The sequence below is a fragment of the Herpailurus yagouaroundi genome, unplaced genomic scaffold (genome assembly GCF_014898765.1).
Source record: "Herpailurus yagouaroundi ecotype Mexico unplaced genomic scaffold, PumYag 186, whole genome shotgun sequence".
NCBI lineage: Eukaryota > Metazoa > Chordata > Mammalia > Carnivora > Felidae > Herpailurus > Herpailurus yagouaroundi.
The window spans coordinates 29,417,495-29,440,952 of record NW_024412417.1 but is presented as its reverse complement, the minus strand read 5'-3'; the positions used below and the strand labels follow the sequence as shown (position 1 = coordinate 29,440,952).

Here is a 23,458-nt window from a genome sequence, read left to right as displayed (position 1 = left end):
CATAACTTCAGAGGGCACTGTTCGCATAGACTGTAACGTGACTGGTGCCTCACTGGAACGGAGTAACATGGTTTTTACGGACTACATCGTTGGAATCCTAGTCATTTCCCATCACCCCATCTGGTTTCAGTTAATTCTTAGCACCTACCCTTATCTAAAATGAACTAGTTTCTTTTTTTTCTTTAATTTTTTTAATGTTTATTTGTTTTTGACAGAGAGAGAGAGAGAGAGACAGAGCAGGAGCGGGGGAGGGGCAGAGAGAAAGGGGAGACACAGAATCCAAAGCAGGCTCCAGGCTCTGAGCTGTCAGCACAGAGCCCGACGCGGGTCTTGAACTCTCAGACAGCGAGATCATGACATGAGCCAAAGTCAGATGCTCAACCGACTGAGCCACCCAGGTACCCCAAAAATGAACTATTTTCTTTATGTAACTTATTGTCTGTGGCTCCCAAGAATATGTAAACTTCGTATGGATGAGGACCTGTCTTATTTATAGTTGTTTGCCAGAGACTTAGAGACAGACCCATAGTAGGTGCTTAATAATTATTTGTTGGATGTTCTTAAGTATGTCTTACAAACTTCCAATAATCCTTGCTTCATCAGAATCACAGAGTTTTTAAAGGATAAAAAATTTCAAGACATCCGGGCATCATGAAGACATTGCTATAGTAAGTTAGGATTACAAACTACTAATTGCATTTTCTGTGCTTTAAATTTATTTATGAGCTTTGCAGCAAATTCAGACTCTCATTGTCATTGACCAAATAGGCATTTATTTGACAAAAATTACGTCTCTGAATATCAAGTGTTGGAGAAGGTATTGACAACACATATCACTTTGATATTTTGGATGGGAATGTACATCTGTTCACCACTTCGGGAACTAGTTAGATGTGATCTGGTAAAGACAGCACTCACGTTTCCCATGACTAAGCGGTTCTTCTCCCAAGTAAATACCTAAGATAAACTCCTTCACTTATTCCCAGGAGATGGTGGAAGAATATTCATAACAGCCCCATTAGTGATGATGACGACGGCAGTGGAAACAAACCAAATGCCTAACGACAAGAAAATAGACAACTTGTGCCCTAGAAATTTATGAAGCTGTGAAAAACGAATTAATTATGATCACACACAAAAAAATCTAGAAGAATCTTAGTAATATAATCCTGAATGAAAACATGTAAATCTCAGAATATTATATAAAACTTGACGCTCTTTTAATAAAGTTCATTAAAAAAAATCTTAACAATTATCAAGAACAAAAGAATGGTAAACTCAACACTCACCACTGTGGTTACCTTGAGTAAGGGCAAGTGGGGGACATGGTTGTGAAGGAAGATACAGGTAAATGTAAGTTATTATCAGTGTTCTGGTTCTCGGGTCAGATGGTGGTTTCTGGCACATGAAACCATCTGCTTGAACACCATGATTTCATATCCCCCACCCCTCCATGGAGAGAACACTTTTAGGAGGCAGGCCTAAAAGTGACTCAAAGGATGGATTCAAGGTCATACCTACTCAGTTTTGTAGACCCAGGGCCTATATTCAGTGTTTAATAAAACGTAGTTTCAGCAAGATTCCTGGAAGGAAGGAAGGAAGGAAGGAAGGAAGGAAGGAAGGAAGGAAGGAATACACGAGAGAAAAATGTAAAGTTCTTTTGGTTAATATTGAGTGCAATCCAAATAATCACTTACCCTCATATTTTACCCTGCCCTTACACATACTGAATTATGTAATCCATTTCCTAATTAGTTGAAAATAGAAAAAGAACTAACATTCTCCCAGAGTAGTAAATAACTATATAACATTTTTCCATATAGACTATTCCATAATACTCAGCAATACCAGGATGAAATACCAGGCAGAAAATGATTCCAAATCGAATACAGTACGGAAAAAGCTTTTTAATGCACTTTTTTTCAGGCAAAAGAGCTTCAGAAAACATCCATCATTAAGTAGTGTTACAAATGGCACTTTTGGCTACATTAGAGAAGTAGATATGAGTCCCATGTGTTTTCTCTGATAGGTTACTAGTAGAGCAACTTTATAATGCAACCCTTTCTTAGGATAAAAAGTGGCTAATTTGTGCTAAAAGACAGGAAATGCTATAAACGTAAAGTCATTGTTTTAAAAATTTAACATTTATTTCACTCTATACAATCTACTTTCATATTTCAATTTTAAGTATTCTGCTATAATTCTTAAGAAAGGAAAACAAAAATTCAACCTAATTTAAAAATAAACATATATATTAAGTACATATATTAATGCATTTAACAATATCATAGGTAACTTTGATGATGAATTTCATTTTGGTACGCTGTAGATTTGTCCTTTTGGTGTTGAACTGAGGAAAAGCATATGACACCTGAAATCCTACCATAAATGGCTAAAACAATGGTATCAACGGACTCTAACCAGTTGGCAAAACTGAAACATTCCAGAGTTATGCTGATCAAAAATGAAACAGGATTAATACTCAACAGGAGAGAATAGTAAATGTCAGTTTAAAATGGGTCTTGAAAGTAGGTTATTGTCACAAATATTTGAAAAGAGTACTTGGAAATGTGAGACTCCACTTTGAACTGAAAGCAATGATTTTTAGTTGCTAATTGCCACCACCCCAGTGCATTCACCTTTTATAAGATGATATGAAGCTGACTGCATCTCATCTACTCAAACGTGGATATCTTCTTCCTGTCACCCATCATTACTCAACTAGTCCCCCTATCCGTTTATGCAATTATTTATCAGAGATTAATAATAAAACACCACACAATAGGACCAACCCAAAAGGCAACTGCATTTTTCTCTCTACAGCAGAAATAACAAACATGGCTTTGAAATTTGCACTGATAGCACATATTATGCTAATGAGGAAACAAAAAAGATTTCCACCTCCATCACAGAAACATGAACACATTACACAAACACCTGAAAAATCAAAGTGTTTTCTCTGGGAACAAAGAAAGCCATTTCAGGGATTCTCAGTGAGTGAAACCACACACACTGATAAACACACACACACACACACACACACACACACACAGAGGAAATAAAAGCTCTTAGAAATATTGTTTACGGTTAATTTAGAATAATTCTTGGTGTTATATTCAGGAATGAAGTTCCTAAATTTTAAAGCAATTCATCTGTTAAAATATCACACAAAATACTTTTTTTAATGATACGATTTAACAACCCAAGGCCTGAGTCAGTTAAAATGTATGCCCTTCACCTTCATGGGTACATGGTGCCCCTTGCATTTTATGAATACCCCGGAGCCAAAGGCCTAGCTTCGCCATACTTGCATCCACCACAGAAAGCTATCTTGTAAAGGACATGTCATGGGAGGGCAGAAGACTGATGTCTAGCCCAGGCTCCAGCCTCAACAAGCCTCATGAGTTGGGCGTGGCCCCTGATCATTCCATACTGCAGTTTGCCCATCAGCAGAAGATTAAACTGCTGTCCGTGGCTCCGTGAGGCACTATCATTTCAGGATTTTCCAACTTTGAAGTTTTCATTAGGCACCGGGCTTTCTTTACAACTTCCTATCAAACTTCTACCCAGTGTTTGGTCAGTTATTTGCGTCTCGCCTTTCAATAACTAGGTAACTTCTTAGGTCCTTTATTCCATGAATGGGGAGTGCCTGCTCTTGGTGGATTAAAAGTAGCCACAAATTCTCTGCAGCTCCTCCCATTAAAGGTAGATCTATTTCCCACCTCTTGACTCGGAGCTAGTTTTGCGAACGTGCTTTGACCAACGACATGCTACGGAAGTAACACTGTGACTTTCCAGGCGAGTCCACAAGAGGTCCCACAGTTTTCATTTTCACCTTCTTTGAACTCATGAGGCCTAATGTGGAAGGCTGGGCAGCTGTGGGGAAAGGCCACACGGGGTAGAATGGAGGCACCTCAGCCAGCTGCAAGACACATGCGCTGGGCCATCCCAGACCACAAACGTTTGCGGGAACCCAACCGGCACCACACTGAGTAATGGCTGGCCACCCCAGCAGAGCTCTGCCCAAACTGCCAATCCACAGGATCATGAGCACATAGAGTGTTATAAGCCATGTTTGCGGGTGGTTTGTTGGGCAGCGTGGATAGCTGATACACTACTGTGTCACAAACTGGGCTAGGTGAAGGGAACATTCTGCAGATACTCAGAGTGCAGTTAGGGAGACAGACACATGATGGACCACCTCAAAGCAAATACCAATGCTGTAATTAGAGGGTGTTGATGCATCAGGGTCCGTGGGAACTTAGAGAAGGGGAGTCAATCCCAGAACTACAGAGTGGGCAAAGGTTTCTCAGACAAGATAATATCTAAGGGGGGTTAATTAGACAGATTTTCCCAGGCAAAGAAGGTGAAATAACATTTCGGAGAGGAGAAATTGTGCAAAGGCTGGAGGGAGCTAACTAGTGCCCCTACAGGAATGGGATCATTCACTTTAATCACATTGTAAGGATGTCAAAAATGGGCTGAAGAACAGCTAGGGTAAAGCCCTCTTGGCCTTCGGTTGAATTATCCGTCATTTGGCCTTTAAACTGAAGGCTATGAGAGCCAAAGGGAGAAATAGTTCCTCCCTTTCTTTCCTTCTCTCCTTCCCTCAGTATTCATTTGACCAAAGATATCAATAACACTCTCCGAATCAAAGAAAGTCTACCTGCAGGAAGGAGGCTGTGTGGAAGACAGAAGGCAGATGCTTCTCTGGTGCTTAGACTGGTTAAAGGGAAGGGATGGTGTATGCCAGGGCCTGAGATGATGCACACTGGGACATGAGTACAAAGTACAGACGGCTGGCAAGAAGAAGCCATTCTTCCTCTTTTGTCGCTTAACGAACCCCTGGTCACAGAAAGCGTTTAAGACTCATCTTTTAAAGATGTTCTAAAAACTTTTAAAGCTGAACCATAAGGTCTCCCATTTATTAGCTGTGCAGCCTTAGGTACATGACTAAGCTGTCTGTGAGTCCTTTCCTCAGATGTAAAATGGAGAAAATGACGATATTGACCTCACAGGTCAGGAGGAATAAGTGACGTATAGTTTTAGCACAGCACTGGATACAGAAGAAGCCCACAACATTAGGTCCCTAAATGGGGAGACGCTCAGGGAGGGACGGTAACACGGGCGTTAGCGTTGAATAAGCCCACGTTTGAATCTTACGAGTTCTTGCAGCTGTGTGAACATAGAGACTATTTTTAAGTTTGCTCAGACTTAGTTTCCACACTTGAAAAATGAGGGTGATAATACCTATCTTGCAGGGTTTGATGAAGATTCAAAGAGATCACATATGTTAAGTGCCGTAGCACAAAGCCTGGCATACAGTATAAACACACATACACACACACAGACGATACTAGTTCCCAAACGTAGATCGACGGGACTATTGTTAGACCTTTTATGTTACTTCAAAATCCTGCTCTCTGACTAACGCTACAGATCAGAAAAGTTGGATTACCGGAAACATATATATGTAACATCTTTTGCATGGCATGTCCATCCTACCAGTACCAGTACGTTATGATAACCTATCACAAAAAGAATGGCCGAGGTACAGCATTCGTACTTTATTTTGTGAATACATGATAAGAAAGAAACCTGGTTGTTCAGAATGGAATTTTGCGTTCCCTGACTACCTAATTTGGCACTCTGAGGAATTTCCTCTACACACCAAATTCCCAAATGCATTCTTTTCTAAAACAAAAGAAGAAATGTGCGTATATACAGTGAGTTGAAAAATTACAATGCAAGACGATGTTTGGGTGAAAAATAATCCCACCAAATAAGCAAGACATGTTATGTCCCTAGAATATGTCATGCTAGAAAGCTAGTAAAAATTCAGGCCAATGAAGCAATTTAATTTCAAGTTTTATCACATATGGGCCAAGTCCTAGAACGCTTCACTTAAAAAGGGACAACTTCAAAGTGAAATCTTGCCAGAGGCTTGATATGTATATATACAGATTCCTCTGTTTTGACATTCAACATATTCTGGATTAACTCTAAAAGGCTTCTGTAGCTGATTGACAGAACAAAATTATTTAGGGTCAGAAAGAAGTCAGAGCACAAAATTGTAAGTATTATCTCCCTATTTCTCTCACCCATGTTATCACGTGGTTTTTGTTTTCTAACTAATGCCATAATTGAGATCATATGTTACAAGTTGATACTAAAGGCAGGAATTAAGAAAAAGCCATTTTTTCAATGGCTTTTAAGCACTTGAATGCTTTAGAACCTTCTTCAAAATGCTAGTTAACAGGTAATATTCCTTTGGATGCTGCATTATTTGAAGGTTGGTGAGATTCAGATCCTTTAATAAACAGTTCCATAATCATTTTGGTAAGAGAACCATTTGAAATCTGTAATAACTACTCTATTGATTCCTAGGAGGGGATTTTAGCACATTGCTATTTTGGCCAGAGAAGCATTTCAACAACTTTCTGCAAACTAAGATTAAAAAAACAACAGGTGAGACCAACACATGGAAATCAAGTAAGGCAATTCTACTATGTAAGAAAATTCCATTTCTCAATGTTTTTCTATACTGACATAAATTGTTTTGTTTTGTTTTGTTTTGTTTTGTTTTGTTTTGTTTTGTTTTAAAGATGATCTACCCGGTTCTTCCACATTCAAACAGTGTACGAAACTCAAATCAAGATGTGTATATATGGAGAAAAAATTTGTGTGTCCAAAACCATCCATTTGTATGGAAGTCTTGTCATTGCATTGCTTTGTGTTGTCCTGGCTTTGATCATCCTCAGGCCACTTAAGGGCCAGGATGTCCACCTGCTCAGCATTCTAACTCTTCCATGACTTCCATGACGATCGTCCGAGGACCCGTCAGAATCAGATTGCTCACCGTCCGGTAGTCTACATGCAGCACATTGAGCCCATTTACAGAGACAACAAACTGACAGACCTAAAGGAAAGACAAAGAAAAAGTATCTATTATAGCTCCTGGTTTTTCATAGACCTCTAATAAAGGCACTGTGTATCTCTAATATCTAACCTCTCTTAAAATACCCAACCTTACCCAGCTGGCAACAACAATTTCCAAGAATCTATACTTTTTCTGGAAGGCAGGATAACAGAAAAAAGCATTTGGCTTAGTGTTTTACAAAATTAGGTTTAAATCCTAACTTAGCAACTTACTAGCTTAAGCTAGGTATTTAAATTTCTGAGCTTTGTTTCCCTCAACTCTAAACTAGGGAATAATAATAATAATAATAATAATGCCTACCTTATAAGATTGTTGTAAGAATTAAATGAAGCAAAGGACATCAAGCTTGTATCGCAGTGCTCTGAACCAACGGAGTATGCAATATGCTTTTACAGCCAGTGTTTATGGCTGCTATTCATTTGGGCTCGATATTTAGGGAGACCCTATGGCCCACTATTCCCAAGATAGTCCTCTTTTACACCAACTGTTCCTGCGTGATTATGTTTTTTTTAATGTTTTATTTATTTTTGAGAGAGAGAGAGTGCAAGCAGGGGAGGGGCAGAGAGAGAGGGGACAGAGGATCTAAAGCAGGCTCTGCACTGAACTCACAAACTATGAGATCATGACCTGAGCCAAAGTCTATGCTCAACTGACTGAGCCACCTAGGTGCCCCCTGCATGAATATTAATAATGCCTCCTTTCACTTGCCAAGGTGCCCCATTGAGATGCTAAATTCCACACATTACCCTGTTTCCCATCCTTGTGAAAGTGGATGAGACCAACAAAGATCAACTTTTACACTCAGTATTAGTTAACCTGTGATAGGAGACAGAATTCTAGTAAAAAGCATCATTCAGTAATGAGAGGCCTCTCTGGATATGTCGTAGTGAGCTTGATAGTGATCCACAGGCACAGCCTCAAATGGAGGTACTTCTCTTGAGGTTAGTGGTGACATCAGATGCTGGGCATTATGGTATATCTGTTGTGTGTCTGAAGAGGCAGACATTGGACATATGAGCACTCCAACAGAAAAATGGACACACACATCTCCAGCTGTCAGTGATAAGTTCATCTAATTAGCAAAACTGAATCCAACAGAATAGAAGTCCGTATGGTACCCGGTATACAGTAGATACAATATCCCCAGTCCTCAAAGAGGTCTATGTCCTCATCCCTAGAACCTGTGCATAGTTTACACGGCAATGGGGAGTTAGGGCTACAGATAGAACGGGTTGCTGATCATCTGATTTTAACATCAGGAGATTATCCTGAGTTACTCAGGTGGGCCCAAGGTAACCACAAGGTTCTTTATGAGAGGGAGACATGAAAGTAAAGGCACAAGAGAAGCAAGAAGTTGGAGAGAAAAGAGGAAGGGGCCAGGAGCCAAGGAATGCAGGTGGCCTCTATTAGCTGAAAAAGGCAAGGCAGTGGCTTCTCCCCTTTGAAGCCCCAGAAGGAATGCAGACCTGTGACACCTGTAGACTGCTGCCTCCAGAACTAAGGCGATAACATTTCTTTGTTTTATGCTGCCAAGTTTGTGTTAATTTGTTACAGCAGCAATAGGAAACCAATGTAGTAACTTTATAAATATTCACTGTTGAATGAATTGAATGTATAAATGCATTAAGCAAAAAAGCACAATTTTTCTTGAGTCTGAAGGACTTCTTGCTTCTTATAAATTATCACCTCACTGACTGGGAAAATAAGAAAATAAAAAGGAGGAAAGAAGGGAGAGAAGGTGAGGAGAGGGAAAGCAAAGGAGACTGGCTGAGACTGATTAATGTCTCCCTTATCTGTTATTATCATCAAATTTCTTTATAATGCCTGGGTAAATCAGATGTACACCTGATCCCCATTATTTATTACATAGTTAATTTAATGTTGATAACTCAAAGAATAAAAAATATTAAAACATTTTGAAAATCCCCATTTCCTTTCTGAGTGGGTAATAACAATATAAACTCAAACACTATTAATATAATACAAATTATAGTAAATATTTTATATCTAAAATATATCAACAAAATAAAATATGTAAAATAAATATACAATAAAACACTATTTTTATTTTTATTATTATGTTTTATTTTAGACAGAGAGAGCATGAGTGGGGAAGAGGGGCAGGAGAGAGAGACAGAGACAGAGACAGAGGCAGAGAATCCTAAGCAGGCTCCATGCTCAGCATGGGGCCTGACATGGGGCTTGATCCCACAGCCCTGGGATCATGACCTGAGCCAAAATCAAGAGTCGGATGCTCAACCAACTGAGCCACACAAGCGCCCTTAAAACACTATATTATTAGGTGTAAAAATATCTATACCTGTTACTTAAACCAAAATTGGAAAGTATTAGAAGGGCAGCTATATATTTATGGAAAAGATAGGGGATTTGGAATCTAATGATAAGGATGTAAGTCTTTGGCTCCTTTGTTTGATGGCCTTAATCATGTCATTTCTCCTCTATCATGTCTCAATTTATAAAACAGGGTTAGGTAAAAACGCTTATCCCCACAGGCTCAAATTAGGTAATGAAGTTAAAACCTCTTTGCCAATGTCAGGCACTAGACTGCTGGTTTCTATTCACTTCTTTCCCTTTAAAAATACCCACTTCTGGGGCACCTGGGTGACTGAGTGGGTCAAGCGTCCGACTCGTGGTTTCAGCTCAGGTCAGGATCTCCTAGCTCGTGGGTTTGAGCCCCGTGTCCAGCTCTGCTCTAATGGCACAGAGCCTGCTGGGGATTCTCTCTCTCCTCCCCTCTCTCTGCCCCTCCCCCACTCACACTGTCTCTGTCTCTCTCAAAATAAATAAGTAAACTTAAAGACAAAATTTTTTTAAATACCCACTTCCTTTGTAGTCACATGCAAAACAAAATGGAAAATGGACTGTGGCAAGCAGAGCGGTTATTTCCTCAATAAACACTTGCTGTTGTCACGAACCTCAGTATTTTCCACACCCCAACATATATTACCATGGCATCTTTGTATACGAGGAGACCACACCATTACTGTTTTTTCCCTCCCAGTTCCATAAATCTGTCCTTATGGATTCAGGGCACATCTTGTGCAGGATCAGCAGTTCTCAACCATGGTTGAAGTCATAATCATAATCAAAGTCATGCCAGCAGGTTATAATCCATCCTGAAGTGGGCCACAAGTAATTTGCAGGACAACCGAGCACTAATTTAATGTTGACATTAGTGGTGCTTTGTTTTTCCTGCCCCAGCCTACTGATGAGCCAAAGAATGAGAGAAATTCCACTCCCTCCCGATCCAGAGTACTGATTTTAGACCTGGGTCCTTGTTTCCTCCAAAAGGATGAACAGCTGTTTTGTGTTGCCAAATGAGAAGGCAGTAGTTTCCAGGTGAGCCCACACTCCAGCTAACTCTTCATGGGCTCCTGAAGGTGAGATGTGTCTCTGTATCACCAGGGATCACCTTTAATTTAGCATTTAGTCTCAAGCAGAATTGTATTCCGTCTCTCTCCCGTGAGGTTTGTTTGTTTCCTACTAAAAACATAGGAAATTTCCACGTAAAAATCCAGAATCCAGCCCCTCTGGAGCAACCTACAGCTCCAAAAGCACTAGGTCAGAATGGCCACTTGGCAATGGTGAAGTAGGGGCTACCCATGCTAGATGGGCACACGTTCTCTAGATGGGCACATCTGCCATCCTCTTTTCCTTCCGCCTAGCAGACAGACATTTGAGTCGCAATCCCTGATCTGGGGCCAGAGGGAAAGAGCTGAAGACACGGGGACTTAGTCCTTCAAGAACTGAAAGATGCCAAACGGCCACCAACTAATGAAAAGAGAAATAAAGTTTGGTGTATCCGTATACTGGAATATTATTCAGCAATCAGATGGAACCAGTTACATGCTACGACATGGACGAACCTCGGAATCATTATGCTAAGTGAAAGAAGTCAGTCACAGCTGACCACATCTTGTGCAAGTCCATTTACATTCTAAGTCCAGAATAGACAAACCCACAGAGACAGAAAGTAGATTAGTGGTCGCTTGGGGCTGGGGCAGGTATGGCAGTGGCTGCTAAGAAGTACGGGATTTCCAGCCCAAACTGTAACCAACTTGCAGTCCTCATGTAATGTGGACAAGAAATAAATATTTTATTTTTAAAAAAGCACGGGGTTTCTTTTAGGTGTGGTGAAAATATTCCAAAATTGATTGTGGAAATAGTTGCATAACTCTGTGAATATACCAAAAGTAAGTGAGATATACACTTGACAAAGAAGGCAAATTCTATCTCAGTAACACTGTTATTCAAAAGAAGAACTGGAAGGAAAGGGGGCTGATATCAGCAGTGCAGAGATCTCTGTGGACTGGAGAGGGCGGCTGCAGGATCAGTTCGAAGATGAAGTCTTTTGGACCTCCTGATTGCAGGGGCTCTTGGAGGCTACCGAACTTGAATGGTGGGGGCTGTGTGATTGGGGGGATGAGCATTCAGTGGCCTCTGCTCAGGACCTATGCTTAGGAGTTTAGGGGTAGAAAAAGGGCAGCCATCAGGGCCCGGTGGGCAAGGACCACTGGCAACACAACGGTCAAAGCCCATGTTATTGGACCGGCTAAACTCCGGGATGGGGCGGGGGAACCTATAATCCGAAAGGGGAAGGGCCTGGGGCAAGGGGCATCAAAACAATTTTATACTGGTCCTCTTATCAACCTCCGTCCTTGGTGACTTGAACTGCACTTAAGTTTAGAAGAAGGTCATTTTGTTTTGGGGATGCGTGTGTATGTCTGTGCGTGTGCTCATGCACGCATGCACATGTGTGTATCACCAGGGATCACCTTTAATTTAGCATTTAGTCACACACCCACATTTTTAAAATACCAAGGTCTGTGACTAATTTGTTCTTTTATAACAGAAGGTTGATTCAGGGCTACCCTAGGCATAAAGGCAATGTCATCCTCTGCATCCCAACATGCTCTCCAGAGTAGTGGAGGGCAGGAGTGGGGACAGAACAAGGGCACCAGGAACCATTCGTAGCCGATTAACCCTCTGACCTGCGCGGTCACCTGAGCACCCCTTAAGAACATAAGATTATGTGAAGATCTTCTGTCACAGGGTGATGGGGGGAAACTCTAAGACATCTTGTACCAACTAGTGTGTCTGGAGAACTGAAATGAAATAAAAATTTAAATACCTGAGCCTTTGCCTTCACAAAGCTTACAATTTACTTTGGGAGGAGATTATTATTGGCAAGGTAAATTTCAAAGCAGGCAACTTCTCAGTAAGTTCTGTCATTTATTGAAATCCATTTTTTTTTTAATCAAACTAGCAATCTAAGTACTTCACATACTTTATAAAAAATTCTCCTAATAGCTACGGGTGACATAGTTTGGGTTTAGGCCATCCAGGTATCAATTCTGCCAAAAGAAACTTGGTAATACTTTTGGAGTATCATGTTCCCCTGCTGTAGGTGATGTGGATGGGAATGCCAATCACAGTGTCCTCCCCTATCCATTGGGTCACCTGACCCCAATATGACCAAATTCTCTCTCCTGGACCATTGAAGCTGGAGCTGAGTCACACAGGAGAGAAAGTTTGTCTGCCCTGGTGCTTAAATCCCCAGATCTGCCCTGGTTGCTACCTTGATCAAGTTTGATTCTCTAGGCCTGCATTTCATTCCCGTACATCCTTTATATCCTTATCCAATTTCTAGTATGATAGCTGGTTTCTGTCACTGGCCACCCACGATCACCAATACAATCCTTATAAACAAATGGAGTCTCAGAGAGGTTAAATTATTTGCTCAAGGTCACACAACTAAGTGCCACATCTGGAATTTGAACTCCATTTGACTTACAGGTTTATAAAGTACAATGTATAGATGCAAGTTTGGGGAATGCAGAGAAGAGTAGAAGACAAACATGTTTTTCTCTTCGCTTTAACTGCTAATTAAACAGCCTAGGTCCACTCAGACATCTGTGATATTGATGTTTAGGCTCCCCCGACCTCGAAAGAAGGTTTTCACTCAGTTAACACTGAATAACTCTCTTTGTTTCCTTAAAATCCCGAACAATGTGTGAACGTAGATATTTACTTCAACATTTTTTTCCTTGAATGATGAGGGGGAAATAAAAGCCTTCCAAACATTTATCATGCTTGTACTCAAGGGAATATTTTTGGAATCAGGCTGTTAGTAAAAACGTCATCTCTCCCTAAGTGGTCCCAACAACTGCTGTGGTTCCAGCAGTTCCAATGTCCTGTTACTAAAAACGTACAGAATGATTCAGAAATGCAGGTGGAATTGTGTAATGTATTCAGTTATAACAGACTTCGAATTAGCATCAATGGTACACTGTGTTTTGCAAATCAACACACATTACAAGTAACACCAGGAAGCATACAGCCTAGGGAAATTATTTCTCTTCTGTATTAAAAAGCACATACGTACAAACCTTGACCTTATAAAGAAGGGATATATGAAGGCATTATCCTTAATGAAGAAGTTGAACAACGCCTTCATAAGTCACAGGTAAGTCATTTCTGAGATTGAGGGCAGTGGGGAAAAGTCTTAAAAATCACCGTAGGTCCGATAAGAGTTAGCAGGAAGACAGAGGTAGGGATTCAGCACATTTCAGGGTGTGATCAGGTTGGGGTGAATACCTACGCTGGACTCCAGCTTCTCTCTTGATAAGGAGCCAAACCAACTAAATAATTTTGCCTCTGATTCCTATGCTGTGCCTGTCCTGGTAGATGTATGATCACCTTACAGATGACTCGCGTGCCCATGGGATTGTGCAATTGCACACTAGTCCTTGTACGGCAAGAGTTCCATCACAATTATTCAACTGTTATCCAAAGAGGGGGTGTGGTTGGAAAGAAACACTACACCTGTGATTACATAAGTGTCTCCCTGCTGCCACGGAAATCTGTATTCATCAAGACACTTGCATCCGTGAAATGACTCCATTCATGTGAAAGCCACTCTAGCTTTTCTCTCTTGTTTTCTTTGTGTTCTTGACATAGAAAGGATTGGAGGGTAAGACTGCTTCAGGCTTTACCTCAAAATAACAAAACATTTAGCAAGGCAGGGACCAAAAGAGATAAAGTCTCAATACTATGATTATAATATGATTAATTTATATCAATTTCAAAAGTAGACAACTAACCCGTGGTCTTAGAATTCCTGGCCAGTAGTTTCAGGAGTAGTTCATTTTGTGATCAATTGAGATGCGCATAAATAATTTGTTCATTTTCTCTACAATGCAATAAAATTGTTTTACCGCTTACCTAGTTTACTAGTCATGTGACTTTGGGCAAGTTGCAAATTCTCTGAGTTATACTTTACTCGTCTGTAAAGTGGGGATCAAGTTTATGATGAGAATCAAATCTGATTAAGAACTAAGCCCAGTGTTTAGTATCAGTGAAACATTAAATAAATAATTGGGTTTTCTCTTCTTTCCCTCTTCCCACACAGTCTCTCCCCCTAAACAGCTCAATGAATGCAGATTGCTGAAGACAAACTAACGACGGCATGGCACACACCCAGGAAAGCCCACTGTGGGTTCTGGTTTGGGGGACAGAAGTAGACGTTGAGTTGGCATTATTTATTGAGATGAAATATGAAAAATAAAGGGGCGCCTGGGTGGCTCAGTTGGTTAAGCGTCCGACTTCGGCTCAGGTCACAATCTCACGGTCTGTGAGTTCGAGCCCCGCGTCGGGCTCTGGGCTGATGGCTCAGAGCCTGGAGCCTGTTTCAGATTCTGTGTCTCCCTCTCTCTCTGCCCCTCCCCCGTTCATGCTCTGTCTCTCTCTGTCCCAAAAATAAATAAACGTTAAAAAAATTAAAAAAAAGAAATATGAAAAATAAAAATAAATACAAGGTGCCAAGAGAGATTTTTCCCAATCTAAGAGAATCTCACAAGAATAGAGAATCCAGAAACCACCGTAAACAATCAGCATGACTTTAAGGTAAATCGAGTGCGTAATTCGGTTAAGGAATCCCTGGTCCTACCCATAGGATGTTCACTTTAACACAGTTGCTTCAGAACTACAGTAAGCTGACTCAAGATTTGCTAGTTACTTCTACAGAATGAATTCCTTACGTCCATAGAATGCTTTAGGTTTACAAAAATATTCACATTCAGCAAGGATAAAACTTGGGAGTTTTAGATGCTGCCATAGTCAGTAAGTTGGGTGTCTGTAGTTAGTCCATAATAGCCTTGAAAGCAGAACATTGTTCTTGGGGGAAAAAAAAAAGATTTGCAGCTGTATGTTCAGTCTCATAAATCTCTCCACCAAATATGCAACTGGCTGCAGAGTGAGTGGTGTAGGAGGAGGCAGAGATCCAGTTCCTGGACAAACACTGGATTCTCTCTCCAGAGAATGAGTTTTCCTCTAAGCTTTATGCATTTTCACTAAGCTATACCGCTGGCTATGGGGTGTCCCCAAAGAACACACTGTGCTATTAGCCTTGAAGAAAAATCAACCATGTATAAGAATGACTTTCGTAATAAAACAACAACAACAAAAAGCAACACTTGAGAACGTGTGTTTCAAATTGAGAAGTTCAAAGTGCCTGCTGGTTTCACACAGAATCTGCCCCCTTCCAGCCCAAATGGACCAAAGGTCAGCTTCAGATGCAGGCTTGCCCTTAGTCCACTTTGCTCAGTGTGCGGGGGAGGGGTCAGTCAAGGGGGACTATGGTGTCCTTACTGGAGGGGGAGGGGCGCCTGGGTGGTTCAGTCGGTTAAGTGTCAGACTCTTGATTTCAGTTCAGGTCATGATCTCACGGTTTGTGGTTCAAGCCCCCCATCTGCCTCTGCACTGATGGCTCAGAGCCTTCCTGGGATTCTCTCTCTCTCTCCCTCTCTCTCTCTCTCTCTCTCTCTCTGCCCCTCCTCGCTCATGCGCTCTCTTCCCTCTCTCTCTCTCTCTCAAAATAAATAAATAAACTAAAAAGAAAGAATTAAAGGAGGGAGAGATATAGGGAACTTGGGTTCATTCCACAGAACTTAGATTCCAAAAGTTAGGACAAAAATTTGCCTTCCGGGGGGTTCCCTTCAGAGATGGGGATAACGATCAATGGAGGATTCGTGACCTGCCCTGGTGGCTTCCGTCACTTTCCCACATGCAGCTCTTGATTGCACTGGGACCACTTCCAAGATTTGCTTGTGCTGAGGACAGACAGCACACTCTTCACCTGGTGTTTCCCCAAGGCTATAGGAAGTGTTCAGGCATTGAAGAGAAGCGACATACACACATCACAACCACAAGATCCCCTGGGCTTCCTTTACTACTGAAGGAAAGCAATCTGTCATCTGGGAGCCTTCGTACCATAGGGGATATGCAAATTATCACTCCTACCCCCTTCTTACAAAGTTGGCTTACACTGTAGGTACAGAAAGTTCCTTAGAATTCCACGTAACTGTGAACTGGGGCTTTCAGCAGCAGCAGACACACTTTCAGTGCATGTACTAACTCCCACGGGAGCTCATGGCTAAAAGGAAAGAGGCTCCAGAAGGTCAGACTTCCTCCCTGACCCCAAATTCTTTCCTACACAGGAAACTTTTACCCAATTAGCTGTTTGCCCTTAGGTTTTTTTTTTAACTATTAGGCACTTACACCCAGAAATTATTATGTTTTTTTCTGGATTATGCTAAAAAGCAAAATTGATAGAAAGGTTTTAGAAGACAGATTACTAAATGAGAGGCAGTAAGCACTAAGATTATTCATCAGGTAAATAATTACATTACAACTTTGTTTCCACAAATGCAATAATACATTGTTTCACTCCTAGGGGGTGACCTGTAGTGTCTTGGGGGCATTATCTAACCTTGAAGAGTGACCTACAGTTTCATTCTTTTTATTCTATCTCCAAGGTGGTGCTGCTATGATCTGAGCTAAGAACAAAATTGTGCGTGTGTGTGTGTGTGTGTGTGTGTGTGTGTGTGTGTACTTTGCAGAGACAACACAGGTTGCCATCTAGTTGGTAGTGTTTTGGTGGGAAAAGTAAAAGGGTTATAAGGAGGACTTAGATGGACAACCTCTTTTTGCATGTGTTATCTGGACTAAGTAACCTTAGACCTTCTTTGTCATGGCTAATGGGAGCTGAGCACCCCCAGGGAAGGGAACTATGCTTCTGGTTTCTACTCTAGAATGTCTTCCTTATTCTACTAGTCCCTGGGGCTATAGATGGGACCAAGCAATCTGTGGGCCAGGGGAAGGGGTGCCAGTCAGCCTGCTCAGCACTGTCTCAGTTTAGGAACTTGTGCTGAAGGATCTAGGGAGGTTCCACGCTAATTTGGCTAAAGTTTGGTAGTAAAGCCCCCCTGCCTCCCGCCTCCCATGGTCTAGCAATAAACAGGAGGCATGGCCTGTGTGTTATACTCTGGCTCATAATAGAACTGTCTGGATTTCAAGACTGGGGTTCCCTCTAGTATCTCCATCCCTGGAGAAACACCTAATCCCTGGCAGAGTAGGCAACAGACTTTGCCAAGATTAGCCAGTTGGAGAAATTGAACACCAGAAAAGTAAAATAATCTCAACACATGTGAAAGGCACCATGATAAAAAGAGGTTAGAGTGGGAGACAGCCAAAGCATAAGAGACTCTTAAAAACTGAGAACAAACTGGGGGTTGATGGGGGTGAGAGGGCGGGGAGGGTGGGTGATGGGTATTGAAGACGGCATCTTTTGGGATGAGCACTGGGTGTTGTATGGAAACCAATCTGACAATACATTTCATGTATTTAAAACAAAAAGTTAAAAAAAAAAAACCTAGAAGGAAAAAAAAAAAAAAAGAAAGGCACCATGATATAATGGAAAGACCTAGGGTTCTGGAACCAAACAGACCTGGGTTAGTTTGGCTTTTGGCCATTTTCTTGCACAACCAGAAGCTAGGACGCAAACTCTGACAGTGTCAGCTATAAAACATAGCTAATCTCCAGCTTGTGGGGATGTGACAAAGATCAGAGAGATGATGCATATGAAGCAATTATCACCGTGCCCAGCAAGATGCCCAACAAAAATGGGTTCCTTCCTCCTCTTATCTCTAAAGAACATACTAGACATTACATTTCATGGTCTACGCTCTTGTGCCAGCTCCTACCCCTGTGCGTCTTTACTCTAATGCCAAACTACTGGATTCTGAGCCGGGACTAAACTCCTCTGCTAAGTCTTTATGCAAGAAAGTGATTAATTTATAGGTTAACCCTGGAAAATGGACTTGGATTCTGAGCATTCAGAAATGGTCCAGGAAAGTGTTCCAGATGGCCGTGGCCAGTTTGGTCATATTCCTTCTGTCTTTCATAAAGTCCCTGCAATGAGCCATGTGGTGTACCAAAGCAGAGTTTGCTAGAACAAGGTGTTTGTTGGTTTGTTTTTTAAGGCTGGAGGGCGGAGACCAAACACAGGACTCCTATTTTAAACACTTCCTCTGCCTTGGTTCCCTGCCCCCAAGGAACCAGAGGGAAGAAAGAGATCATTTTTGCTCACGGAGGCCATGGTAGAAACAACCTCACTCTCTCTGTACATAATTCAACTCCATACGCAGTAGCAAGGACCAGGTACAAGCCCTCGAGGGCATCCCCCCCACCAGCCGACGAGGTCATAGCCTTCCAGAGATTTCATCACCAGCTTCCTGAAAACAGCCTCATTCCAGAACCTTTAGAAATGAAAGTTCAGGCCACCCAACCAGAAATAAAGGTTTGGGAACCATACGTCACTGAGGTATGTGCTGAGGGAATACATACGGAAAACGTATTTTTTTCCAGCAATTTCTCTGTATATATCCTATTTCCACAAGATCAGAAGCCCCTGACAAGAATGACTTCAAACTCTCCACAGGGTCTGAGACAGGTAAGTTGTGTTCCACACATGGGCCTGTAGCCCAGGATTCCGGCATACACAGAAATGGGGACCCCTGGTCACTCTGTAGCTCAGGCAGGAGACAATCATGGCAAAGACACGGCATGTGCCTGCTCCCGATTACTCTGGCTCTGTGAAGTGGAGTTTGACCTCCTCAACCCCAGCTGTGGGTCTGGGCAGGTGGCCACCCCACCCAGAACACAGTTTAGTTAGGGTACCATGATCCCACTGTGGTAACACAGCTGGTCACACGTAGCCATGACAAAGGCCGCCTTTTCCTTTGAGGTGCAGAGGGGCTCTGTGGGCCCTCCTTATGTAGATCTCTGGCTTTCTCCACCCCAGCAAAAGAGCCCCATTCAAAAACCCTGCTTTGTGAACTTCTCCTCAGCACACACTTCTGCCAAATCCGGGTGGCTCTTCTAGGTGAAGAGAAGGGGGGGGGGGGGGGGCCGGGAAGTAAACATTTTCTCCTGAGCAGAGAAACATCCATCTTTTAAAACTAAAGACTCAAAGTATATTTGAATTAAAAAGAAATTAACCTCCACCACCTTAACCTCTCCTTGGGACAGTGTGCAATATATTTTCCTTTTCTTTCAAAAAGCCTCTACTGCTCACAGAGAGCAAAACACAGCAGAATCTTCCCATGGTAAAAGGCCACAGCTGTTCACTGGCATCCTTGCCATCAAATGGGGCTAAAGCCCCATCCTGAAATTCCACCCTAGGTGTGGGACATGCAACAAGAGCCGTGTTTTAGCCTGACAGGGAGGGGAAGCTGGGTTTCTTGGATGCCACACGGCACCGCTGTAATGATTCGAAGCAGCTAAGAAGACAGCATGAAGAATAAGTGCTCGAAAAAGCGTTAACTGAGGTTTGGGGACTGCTTCTTGGCTTGTTTTGCTTTGGGCAAATTCTGATATCAAGTGGAGCTAATCCATTTCCAAATGTGCTTGTAACTGATACACTGCAAGGCAATACCTCAATACCCAAAGTACACCATCCAAATGCCTTCGCAGCATATTGCGAAAACAAACTACGGAACACTGTCTTCCTTTGAATTTGAGGCGTGAAAATCACGGCAGCCCCTCATCTAACCACATGAAGGAATTATGAAGCATTATATCCATCTTTTATGGAGTCTGGGTGATAGTTCTCACCCTTGGCTGTTACACATTAAAGTCACTTGGGAGTTTCCAAAAAGCGCCGATGTCTGGGCCTCTCCCCACACCAACTGTGTCCATATCTTTGGGTATTTTTTGAGGAGTTTCCCAGGTGATCCTGATGTACAGTGAGTCTGGAGAAACACTGGTCTGGGCATTAATTCAAGGATCTTTGTGTCCTTGCCTATGGCTTGTTTTAAACAAGAAGTTTCTATGCAAGCCCAGCTCCCCGAAATGGAATTCATGGTACACGAAGAGCAGCAATTCACTTCTCACTTGGTCATGAACAGCTTGCTTGGGTCTCGATCTTTCTTACTGTAAAATGGAGGTTAGAACACATCCTCACTTCTATTTCCGGAAGTTGTGAGAGTCCAATGAGAAAAGTAAGTTTCTGGTACACGTTTTACAGAAGCTAGGCACTATTATTATAATCAGCATTATTAAACATAGTTGACCATAGGATAAACTCAAACAGCCCAAATCATTTTAGCTACTAAAATGACTATGATGGTAGGGGTGGGGAGCAGGAGGGATGGAAATAGTATTAATTGGGTGACGTTGATACACCTCACACATTTATTGGTGTGATCAGTTCCTAGTTCAGGTTATCTCACTTAACCCTGGGTAAGTCACTTCATTTAGTTGGGCCTTAACTATATAATGAGAAGGTTAGACTGGGAGATTCTTATCCTGGGGTCCATGAGCAAGTTTTAGACAATCTGTGAACAACAACAAACTATGTACAAATCTCTCTCTCTCTCTCTCTCTCTCCTCTCTCTCTCTCTCTCTCTCTCTCTCTCTCTCTCTCTCACACACACACACACACACACACACACACACACACACAGACACCATTATTTTTCTGGGAAGAGAATCCCATAGCTGTCACTGAATTCTCAAAGAGGCATATGACCCCAAGATAATGTTAAGAATAAGCAGAAATCTTTCCAGCTCTAAGTTTCTAATTACTAATAGAGAAAATAATACCTACTATTGGTGTTGGAAATTCAACAGACATTTACATAATGTTGAATTTCAAACACATATCATCTACAAAGCTACTCAATGGAAATCCTTGATGAGAGCCAAGAATAAAAGATGAATCAATAAGCAGTAATCGTTGCCAATCGCTGTTGTCACCTCCCAGAAGTCAAACTGATTTGAAGATGCTATCAATCACAGAAGACCCATAAAATGAGCACTGGCCTAGAGAGGTCCTGTGGGGTCCGAGCATCCTTGGTCTCTGCCAGTCAGAGGCTCTGTAGATCCTGCGTGGTACTGATGAAAGAAATCTGTATTTACATGGGGGCTGGAGGACAGGTGGAGCAGAGACTAAAGTCTTAGGGCAGAGAGAGACACATCTAAATTTTGGGACTTGACTAGAACAAGCACTTGAACCAGTGTCACACAAAACCCAGAATGAGGAAAAACCAGATACTAAAGCCCTGAGTGGAACAAGGTGTCTAATGAGGCTTAGACAGACCTTGCTGGAGGCTATCTGCAGTCACATCATTAGGGACTATGCTTGCTATCATGAGACACCAGTGTTCATGCTCTGGGGCTTCCTGCTGACAGAAAACATTCACTCAGGAGCCCAGCTCAAATTCAGTGTCAGACTATATCCTAAAGATCAACAGATTTGGGCTGCTCAAATCCTTGGGATACAGAAAGTTCCGAGAGGAGGACATGGTTTTTTGCCTAGTTCCTGAAGCTCAGCCCTTTCACTTTTCAACATTTTAGTGATTTGAATTTCTTACTTGGCAAGAATGCCGTCTATCAGTATCCTGGTACTGGATGACACAGCTATTCAGTAAGAACCAAGGCAGAGTGGCCCCACATGCAATATTATGCTTCTGTCCACAGGATTACCTAAAGCCCTGTGTTATTAAGGGTATTTCTGGCTTATATCTTCTCTGGATATAACCAGTTCCACACATGTACGATAACGATTCCAAAGCATATGATCTACATCTGGGCATATCTGAATTCAAATACAAGTATTCACCACAGGCAAAATTCTTAATCCCTCAAAAACCTCATTTGTTCCTATCTACAAAAATGAAGACAATACCTCTGTCCTAGGACTGTAATTATACAAGATAGAGCAGAGATCATGCACCTAGCATGGGGCCTAGCATGTACGGTCACTCAACAAATATTGCTTTAATTTATCTTAGAGCTGTTTTCACTTTTCTCCATTAAATCTACTGAAAGGGTGGGACATGTGCCCAAAAATGTTAAATGGAAAAATATTTTCTCATGCAAATATGTTCAGTGCTGTCCGCCTCAGTATCTGACTGAAATAATATATTGTCTAGACATCCACCGATATGCTCAAATTCTTTTAAAAAATAAAAATGAGTACCAACTTAGTATCAGGCAAGATGCTAGGGATTTTCACATGATTTAACTTGTTGCTGCTGGTCTGTAGTACATTTTATGTTTGTCCTCCTATTGTAGAATATAAAGATGGGTCTCTGGTAATCACTTTCCAAGAATTCTATTTAGTATCTTAGAAATAGTAGGAGTTGAATAAATGAAATCCAATTAACTGAGATTTTTAAAAATTACTTTCAGCGCCTATTAGGGATCATATGGTGAGCTAAGTGCTAGAATGAAATCCCACTGGCTACCTGCCACTCTAAAAAAGATTTTTTTATTCTAGGAAAGCAGAGACAGTGCCTAGATCAGAGTCTCCACTGTCCCTGGCCACAGAAATTAATTTATTGACTCAAAAAATAAGTCAGTTTTATTGGGCATGCCATAAAAAAAAAAAAAAAAGAATTAGATGCTATCCCCACACTCATAGAGCATGTATCCTAGAGGAGGGTTAAAAGAAGACAAATACATATCTGTGAAGAAAATAAGTAGGGAGGTAAGAAGGGAGAAATGAGGGGCTCTGGCAGATACTGTGGGTTGCACCCTCCCTACCTCTTTCTCTTGCCCTATAAAAGTTAAAATACTCAAATTCTCCGCACCCCCGGGAACAATCAAGCCACACAATTCCAGTCATTGAGTGTGGGTAAAAATGCTGCAAAGACTTTCCATCCTAACTAAAGAGAAGGAGACATGTAAGATCAAGTGTAAAAAGATAAGGAGGGCTAGATGGGTGATGAATACTAAGGAAGGCACTTGTGATGAACACTGGGTATATTATGTAAGTGATGAATCACTGAATTATAGGCCTGAAATCAATATTGCACTGCACGTCAACTAAAAAAAAAATTAAAAATAATAAATAAACAAATAAACAAACAAACAAACAAACAAATAAATAAATAAATGATAAGGAGGGATCCTGTGTTGGGGCGCCTGGGTGGCGCAGTCGGTTAAGCGTCCGACTTCAGCCAGGTCACGATCTCGCGGTCCGTGAGTTCGAGCCCTGCGTCGGGCTCTGGGCTGATAGCTCAGAGCCTGGAGCCTGTTTCCGATTCTGTGTCTCCCTCTCTCTCTGCCCCTCCCCCGTTCATGCTATGTCTCTCTCTGTCCCAAAAATAAATAAACGTTGAAAAAAAAATTAAAAAAAAAAAAAAAAAAAAA

At 41.6% G+C, this 23,458-nt stretch overlaps 1 protein-coding gene across 1 annotated transcript in view; it reads right to left on the bottom strand.

Moving 5' to 3' along the window:
* Window positions 1-1,887: 1,887 nt before the first annotated feature.
* Window positions 1,888-23,458, bottom strand: part of DEPTOR (DEP domain containing MTOR interacting protein) — a 139,135-nt gene continuing 117,564 nt past the window's right edge. Inside the window, exon 9 of the mRNA XM_040494318.1 lies at window positions 1,888-6,919. Within this exon, the coding sequence (XP_040350252.1) occupies window positions 6,791-6,919 (129 nt within the window). The 3' untranslated portion in view covers window positions 1,888-6,790. The remainder of the gene's footprint in view (window positions 6,920-23,458) is intronic.